The sequence below is a fragment of the Ruditapes philippinarum genome, unplaced genomic scaffold (genome assembly GCF_026571515.1).
Source record: "Ruditapes philippinarum isolate M1 unplaced genomic scaffold, ASM2657151v2 ctg23514_1_1_1_1, whole genome shotgun sequence".
In the NCBI taxonomy this organism is placed as follows: domain Eukaryota; kingdom Metazoa; phylum Mollusca; class Bivalvia; order Venerida; family Veneridae; genus Ruditapes; species Ruditapes philippinarum.
The window spans coordinates 1-9417 of NW_026860581.1; the positions used below are offsets into that span (position 1 = coordinate 1).

A 9417-nucleotide genomic window follows, 5' to 3' on the forward strand; every position below is an offset into this window, starting at 1 on the left:
CCCAAAGAAAGAGCATTGTTGTTCTGTCCACCATCTTTCTCCAAATCGTCCAGTAGCTGAAAATATCACAAAATAAAGGGTCTTTACATACAGCATTATCAAAATGAAATTATGTCTATAAATAGATTCAAATGAATGCATGTACTATAAATAGATTCAAATGAAAGAATGTTCTGTAAACAGCTTCAAATGAAAGTATGTACTATAAATAGATTCAAATGAAAGTTTGTTCTATAAATAGATTCAAATGAAAGTATGTACTATAAATAGATTCAAATGAAAGTATGTTCTGTAAACAGCTTCAAATGAAATTATGTAATATAAATACATTCAAATGGAAGTATGTACTATAAATAGATTCAAATGAAAGTATGTACTATAAATAGATTCAAATGAAAGTATGTACTATAAATAGATTCAAATGAAAGTATTACTATAAATAGATTCAAATGAAAGTATGTACTATAAATAGATTCAAATGAAAGTTTGTACTATAAATAGATTCAAATGAAAGTATGTACTATAAACAGCTTCAAATGAAAGTATGTACTATACAAAGATTCAAATGAAAGTATGTACTATAAATAGATTCAAATGAAAGTTTGTACTATAAATAGATTCAAATAAATGCATGTACTATAAATAAATTCAAATGAAAGTTTGTACTATAAACAGCTTCAAATGAAAGTATGTACTATAAATACATTTAAATGAAAGTATGTTCTATAAATAGATTCAAATGAAAGTATGTACTATAAATAGATTCAAATGAAAGTTTGTTCTATAAATAGATTCAAATGAAAGTATGTACTATAAATAGATTCAAATGAAAGAATGTTCTGTAAACAGCTTCAAATGAAAGTATGTACTATAAATAGATACAAATGAAAGTTTGTTCTATAAATAGATTCAAATGAAAGTATGTACTATAAATAGATTCAAATGAAAGTTTGTTCTATAAACAGCTTCAAATGAAAGTATGTACTATAAATAGATTCAAATGAAAGTATGTTCTATAAATAGATTCAAATGAAAGTATGTACTATAAATAGATTCAAATGAAAGTTTGTACTATAAACAGCTTCAAATGAAAGTATGTACTATAAATACATTTAAATGAAAGTATGTTCTATAAATAGATTCAAATGAAAGTATGTACTATAAATAGATTCAAATGAAAGTTTGTACTACAAACAGATTCAAATGAAAGTATGTACTTTAAATAGATTCAAATGAAAGTAAGTACTATCAATAGTTTCAAATGAAAGTATGTACTATAGATAGATTTAAATGAAAGAATGACCATAAATAGATTCATGATTAAAGACCCTGTGTGTTGTAATTGAGGTTGTATACCACACTTAAGTGAAATTTTATATATGTATATAATTATGCTTATTAGCCAATTTTTAAACATCTAAGAATATGTACTGCAAATATTTGTACACATTAAAATATATGCATGCATTTCTTATTGAAAAATTTGACATAGATTTTATAGAAAATAAAAAATTAATTACCTCCCTTTATTTACATGAAATGTTAAATTCGGTAATATCTTTATAAATAATGCTTTTTGGAACTCACAATATTGATAAATCTTAATTTGAGCAGCATATTTATGATATAAAACCATAAAAAATGTGTTACAGGATCTTTAAGTCTATGCTATTTCTCTTATAAAGTTTGCAGCTATATCAAATATATTTCTATATTTCTTTATTAGACTGCATTTTGTAATGTTTCACTCTGAAGCTTGAAGAATGTCGTCTCTCACCCTCTAGTGTCGAATTGTACCATGAACCATTCAATTTTAAGGTTTGATCAAATTCTCAGGTGCCTGACGTCTAATATCCCCTTTAAAACTTCTTGTATATATACAATGTATAATAAACATGTTTATTATATATATAGAGATAGGGTACAGGGGTGTGTGTTAGACGTCAGGCACCTATGATCAAATTACAGTATTCTATGAAATACTTACATTCTCTACGTTTACTGGTAAATTCATATCTGAATTAAACAGCTGAAACAGAACATCAGCAATGATATAATTATATTCAACATGCATAATGTACAAACAATACATGGTTTCAATATGATGAAATAAATATATACGTCCTTCACCCTATTTTCAAATGTAATCTATCATTTAAGAACAATGTTCCTTTCATATTCTTATATTCACATTAAATAAGGTAATAGTATAACAAGCATTCCTCCTCCCTGAAATTTGCCTCATTTAATGCAAGAATACTGAAATGATTATACAAGTTTAATATGAAGGCCATGCAAATCAAAACAATGGGTGATATTTTCGGTCTCGTAACAAAATTTGTTGACATTTATTCTTAAAACACAACATACAGAACCGAGGAGAGCCAAGTGAGAATACTTATTTTGTCAATAAATACTTTTGAAATCAATTATACAGGACAAACTACTTTATTTTGGTTGGATTTTTTGTCACATTAACACAACAGAGGTCATATGGCGACTAATTTCCAGCTTTACTGATGGAGGAAAACCTCAGGTGCCCCTCTGTACATTATTTCAGGCACAAACGTGCATTTAAGTAGAACCATCAACGTTCTGTAAGCTTGCTGGGTAGCTTCCTCACATTAAAGAATCCAAAGTCCCTGACAAGATTCAAACCCACAGTGGTAAGGGGTTTGAAGTCCTTAATCACAAGGCCACAAACTCCCCCATGAAACTTATTAGATTTGCTGATGAATTTTATAATATAAAACATAAAATATACTGTATAAACAAAATACCCTAAATTGTACATTATTATTCATAGAAATGGAAATTATTCCACCACAAGTTATAACTTACTGAGAACAGAGTGCTTGGATCAAAATTATACTGACTACCACTCAGCATATCCTTCAAACCATCAATGTCCTCCTGCAGTGTTTCTAACTGTCCAGATATTTCATTTCTGAAAATAACAATAAAATATATGTATGAGAAAGATGCAACAAACTTTCACTTTAAAGCAGAAGGTAAACTCCTTTTTAAATTACCAAAGTTAACATGTGCACTAAGATGATAAAAACACATAAATACGACATATGGGTAATGATGACTTTCTTGTATTACTACCTTAAAATATATAACCTTTCAAATCACAATCAGTAAAGTTAAAATACCACACAATTAATTAAATGATTTTTTTTCCAATAATTAACAAGAGCTGTCAGTAGGGTAGTTCACTTGACTACTGAAAGTAAAACAAGTTCAAATAGGGTCATAATTCTGTCAAAATCCATGTTAGAGTTATCGGGCCACCTATTATGCTCTCAAATAAATGTGTGAAGCTTTGAACCCATTCCCTTCAGCAGTTTTGGGGAGACCAACTTGCATGCAAAAACTTAACCAAAATGTGACACTAACGCCAACACCAACACATGGATGAGTATAATATATGCATTCTCCGAAAAATGGTCAAGCTTATAAAAAACAAGAGCTGTAGGTATGAACACATGCCTGATTATTCTCAATGCCTGAGAGTATAACAAGAGCCTGTGTACGCAATAAGCAAATTCATAAAGGGAAGATTTTATTCAGAATAACTTAAGCCATAACTGTAACGCCAACATTAAACGCTAACAAACAGGTGAGCAGGATTGCCCCACTGTTCTTAGAAAAGTTGATCTAAAAATTGATTTCAGATATGGATATATTGAAAAGATTTCTGTAAATACATCCTCATGCACAAAAACTCTCCATAGAGGCAAGTCTTTGTATGAATCATGATAATTCCTACGTATACATAGACCAAAACCATGGAAACTACAACAATAATATTTACAACACTGTTTCTATGTCAATACTCCAAAACTTTGAGAAAAGTTTCAAACAAGTGATATTTATTTTAGCCAAATTTTTAATAAATAGGAAATACTACATGTATGGGCTTCTGATTGGTTGAATTGCACACATAACAATTTACTGCAATCAACGAGAGCAATACATTTCATTAGAATAGTACATGACAAAACTTTTCTTTTATCATATACCTACAGTACAGTAAAATAGATTTAAAGAAAACAAAATGAACTAATTTCTTTCCTGGTTACTGTTATGTTGTTATAGGGAAGAGGTTTCTATATACAGGTAGTCAAGGAGTGCAAGAACATTGTAAGTATAAAAAAAGTTTAAACGGTTGTATTATCAATTCTGAAAACACACATGACTAAGACTTAAATTTCGGAATAGTTGCATTCAATAATAACTTTGAGAAAATTGTTGAAAACTTTACAAAATAAGCAGTTTAAGAAAAAGGAACTAAACAAATAAACTTGACTGAACCACAAGAAAACTCCTAAACAGGGGTTGAAAACACAGAACATAAACAAAATTTAAATTTATGAGCAATGGTACAAACAAATAAAGTAAAATTATCTTATTTAGTCTCTGAACATTGATGATGTTATTCATTTGCATATGCCATTAGTTTAGAGCTAGGCTAGACAATCTCTCTCAGTATTCTATAGAGTTGGACATTGTAATTTCAGTATCCAGAGATCTAAATCTGTTAAATCTAAAGATCTAAATCTGATACAAGATTGGACTATAATTGAAATATACCACTCTTTATTGCATATAAGACTGGATCAAGACTCGTATCTACTGTTTTAACAACCAGTCCTAGATAAACCCGTCTTACACCCCTTCATGTATATCAAGGCACATGCTTCAAATGACACCAATCCCATGCCCCTTTTTATGTATAAAATGCATTCTTATGAAGATGTCATTTTGCTGTAAAGAATTAAGTTGTTAATTCATTTGCTAATATAATAAGAAAAGGCTAAATTCAAATATTTAGTTTCCGTAATTTCTTTACAAAGTATGATTTACAAGTAATCTTCAAGAGAAATAATCAAACACTGGCTGTTGTTACAGACATGAATATCTAGCTCTGCGGTTAACTGTTCATCTAAAACTCAGCACAGCCTCGTTACAACAGATACCCTCGTGCTGGATATTCTTGTATGTACTGGCAGCGGGTGTATTAGTCTGCAAGATTCTTATAACCTTAAACTTTTCATACAGATTTAAACATGAAATTTATTACAAGTCACAGCAAAGGATTATTGTTATGAATCATTTTTTCAGCAACAAACTTACGGTGAAGATGTGAAAACATTTGATCTATCTGCTATAGGATGTTCTCTCATGTATCTGAATAACAAAATTGTGTTTATATAACATGTACTCATATTGTGTTTATATTGTGTTTATATAACATATACTCATATTGTGTTCATATAACATGTACTCATATATCTCAAAGATAGCAAGTATATTTAAGAAAGAAGTGGTCATATCCTATTTAACATCAAACATACATGCCATAATTTCTAGGTTACTTTCCACGACACTTTCAGGGAGGGGGCGGGGGAGGGGGTTATTGAGATTAGCAAGCAAACTGATACTAAAATTTACATAGTGGCATAGTGGCATACAACCTACATTACCCGTGTTTACAACTTGCAAATATTATGACAACTCAAACAAGACAAAATGTCAATAATACTCGACAGTTTATCTATCCTTTTTAAAAGTAACAAGCAAATTCGTTGAATTTATATCCCCCGCCGAGTACTGGTTATTACTAACACAACAACTGAAGACATAAGGCTTTATTTATATATTTATCATGGCATAAACAGTAATATTCTTTGAATTTGATTAATATTCAGGGCAATAACAGAGCCATAACTCTGTGTTAAATAGTAATATCAGGAAATGCCAATGAGATGTATGCATACTGCATAACTAATCAAGAGCCATAAATCTGAGTTTTAAGTGTCTGACCAGAACAATTTCATTGAATTCCAGCCAGTAGTTGCAGAGAAGTAGCGCGGAAACGATTTTTACTCTATATGCATACTATATATCTAATCAAGGGCCATAACTCTGAGTTAAAGGGTCTGACTGGAACAAGCCAACGATATGCGCATCTCCTCTTGATATTGATGATTCCCATAAAGTTTCGTTGAATTCCAGCCAGTAGTTGCAGAGAACTAGTCCAGAAACGAAATTCGGATGGACGGACGGACAACGCCAAAACAATATCCCCCTCCCGATTCCAATCGGCGGGGTATTATTAGGGTGTCATAAAACAGTACAGAGCTTTGTTAATTATGGTCAATTCTCTATTTTATTTGATAAAAATAGCTGAAACATTCACAGATTCCTGAAGACTTCATCACCTCATATTTCAATAGTGTCGTAGGGTAGAATCAATTATAATATATATGGGTTTTTTTATTCATATGTAAGACATGGCCCGACAAGTATTTTGTACTTTTATTTTAAGGGACATAAGTCATCAAAAGGATGCCTCCGTGACAGTCACCCGGATGTCATGGTCATTATGGCATGTATACATCAAATAAGAGTTTTTATGTATTGGAACTCATCACAAAGGCCGCAACATAAAAGTATCCTAAACATTCTATTAGCATGATATCTCACTCCTTCATAAGTCCCAACTAACAGTCACAAAGGATACAATGGTAATTCAGAATAACTGACAGAAGTGCACATCTCTAGATTTATGTTTAACTTTCATGAAAATTTCTGAATTTTGTTTTTTCAATAATAAATTTATTGCCAACTATACAGATAATGTGGCTTAGTATAATAGATATAAGTTACCTAAAAATTTTGAATCATCTGAATATAAAAACTTAATTTTGTGATTAAAAAAAAGATAAAAACATTAACATAATTTGCATTTAAAAAATTTTTAAGCAAACTTTTGGTAATTAACTAAAACATACAAAATTTTTTTAAAACAATTCTACTTAAATTTTAAAATTTTTAAAATTTCTGCTGTTTTTTTCCCCTTAATTTTCTATGTTGTGCAGCTTTTAATCTATAGTTTCATTTTTAAAGATATACACTTCTATCAATCTATTTCCTACATATACAATATACATTCATGCAATCTACTCTATGTTTAACTAACATACATGTGTAAGACAAGGAAATACATACAATAAATTTGTTTACCAATACCGATTCTACAATAGCAAAGATACAAAAAGATACAACTGTGCATGCAGGTTAATACCGGGTATTATATTACATATGCCATACATTAGCTCATAGCCCACTGGTGTCGACCTAATCTAGCCTAGCAACCAGTTTAGACCAAAATCAACCATACCAAGTCCATGCCGGCTGATCATGGTCTGCACTGTTTGCTATTCACTTATTGCATATATTTTGAAATTATCCCTTAAAATAATGAATGGTTTTGTCCAAATTGAATAAATGAACCAGACCATTAAGATATTGGGATGGGGGGGAGGGGGGTAAAGGTTAACAGACTTGATAATGTCACCTAGCCTCTATTGACTTAAAGTTGACAATGTAAATCATAGAAACTTGTGAATCCAAATTTCATCACTTGACATTTAAAACAGCAATCTTTTTAATTTTTGTAAATATGTATAACCATATTATTATAACCCCAATTATCATCAATTTAAGCTTCATACATTAATGAAAATAAAAACTGGATAATTTGATCCTATTTGTTTCTGTTGTTAACACAAAACAAGGTATCCCTTTGTATAATATTTCAAACACAAGCAGGCAGCTAAGAAACCAAAGATCCTGCATATTGTATAAGGTTATATAATATAGCAACAGTCATTTGGGTCAAGGTCCCATGCATTCTATCTTTTTATTTCCTTTTTTTTTTTTTTTTTTTTTGGTTTGGGTTTATACATCATACCAACACTGTATAGGTTATATGGCGACTTTGCTTTACTGATGGAGAAAGACCTCAGATGCATTATTTCAGGCAGAAACAGGATCCCGAGAAGAACAAACCACCGACGTTCCATAAACTACCTGGAAAGCTTTCTCACATGGTATCATTTGTAAGAAGAGATTTTTGTAATCACTAAAGGTCTTGACATTATTCAAGTAAGAAGATTATTTTTTGACAAGACAATGCATAGCTACATTGATTAACAAATACAGACTTATTGGATTACAAAGCAACAATATGGCAATACAATATACTTAAAGGAAGATTTATTTGTTTTCCGGGTTATTAAGTAAAGAGAAACAATGAATTGCCACTCACTTGTCCAGAATTTGTGAATTTGAAGTGGAATCTCCCATAGAATGAAAATTGGAAGGGTCTACTACTTGTAAAAGGTTGTTCAGATCTGTGCTATCAAGGCTGACACTCAGCATGTCCTGAAAAAAAGAACAAAGTACATGTATATATATATTTGACTAATGTATTATCATGGGAACACATTAAAGTTCACAGTCTGTCCATTCATCACATACAAAACTTGTGAGCTGAGTTTCCATTACAGAGTCTTATTGCACTTTTATAAAAAGTCATTTCGTTACTTTGGATATGCAAGTGTGACCTTGACCTTTGAGCTAGGGACCTCATTCTTGTGGGTGACACAGCGTCATTGTGTTTAACACATTTTTTTGTTGTTTTTTTAAATCCATACAGGAATGACAGAATGGTTGACCAGACACAAACAGCAGTGCATTTTTATGAAAAATTTCCTTTGAAGTCAAAGTGTGACCTTGAGCTATAGACCTAAACCTTGCTACCATTATCTCCATATGCTTTACATTCAAACCAAATTATTCTAAAATTCATCAATAAATGACAAACTTATAGACTGAACATGAAGTCTGGTCAGAAGGACAGACAGACAGAAGGGCAGACTAATGGAAGCTGCAAACCTAAATGCTTCCCCATACTTGGAGGCATAAAAAACCATTTGGCAAAGCATTAACTTTAGTACAGAATTCCTAAAAACTTAAGTACACTACTCCTGAATAGGTTTAACAAAATTCAATTGAAACAACAATTAAATTTTGGAAATTTTAAACTGAAAATTGAGGTAATTGAAAACTTAATCAGATAAACGCTCACTTTTGATGGTGATTTTTTATCCAGTGCCATATTTTGTGCGGCACTATTTGTCTGTGAGGTCACGGTATGACTGTGACTTTGAGGTAAGCTTCCAGAGTTGGCATTGGCTGACAAAGCGGTCTTCGATCGTGATGGTTTCTGCGCCTGTTTGCTGTAGTTATGTGCTTCAAGTGTTATATCCTCCCTACCAAATGGTAACGAATCTGTCACCTCTTGGATCACCGGCCCACTACTTGATATGTCTGAACTAACACTGGATGGCTGTTTAGATAAAATAATAATTCAATGACAATGAAGACTCAATAACTTCACACACTCAGTAATGGCTAGCAAACAATATCTATGTATGTCACTAAAATATAAGTATAGAACTTGAATCAGCAAGCAGAATGCAGAAACCAGTATTTTTCTTGAATTACCATCCATTTAAGAGACATACCTGAGTACTCTTTAAAAATCTTCTCTCTTGGGGG

At 31.1% G+C, this 9417-nt stretch overlaps 1 protein-coding gene across 1 annotated transcript; it reads right to left on the reverse strand.

The window, feature by feature from the left end:
- Nucleotides 1-2: 2 nt before the first annotated feature.
- LOC132712679 (heat shock factor protein 1-like) lies at nucleotides 3-9205 on the reverse strand (the record flags this gene model as incomplete). Its single annotated transcript, XM_060695086.1, is given in 6 exon segments — nucleotides 3-56; nucleotides 1988-2029; nucleotides 2842-2947; nucleotides 5143-5196; nucleotides 8123-8238; nucleotides 8945-9205. Coding segments are annotated over 6 exon segments (633 nt in total), but the record flags the coding sequence as incomplete, so codon positions are not given.
- Nucleotides 9206-9417: the final 212 nt, after the last annotated feature.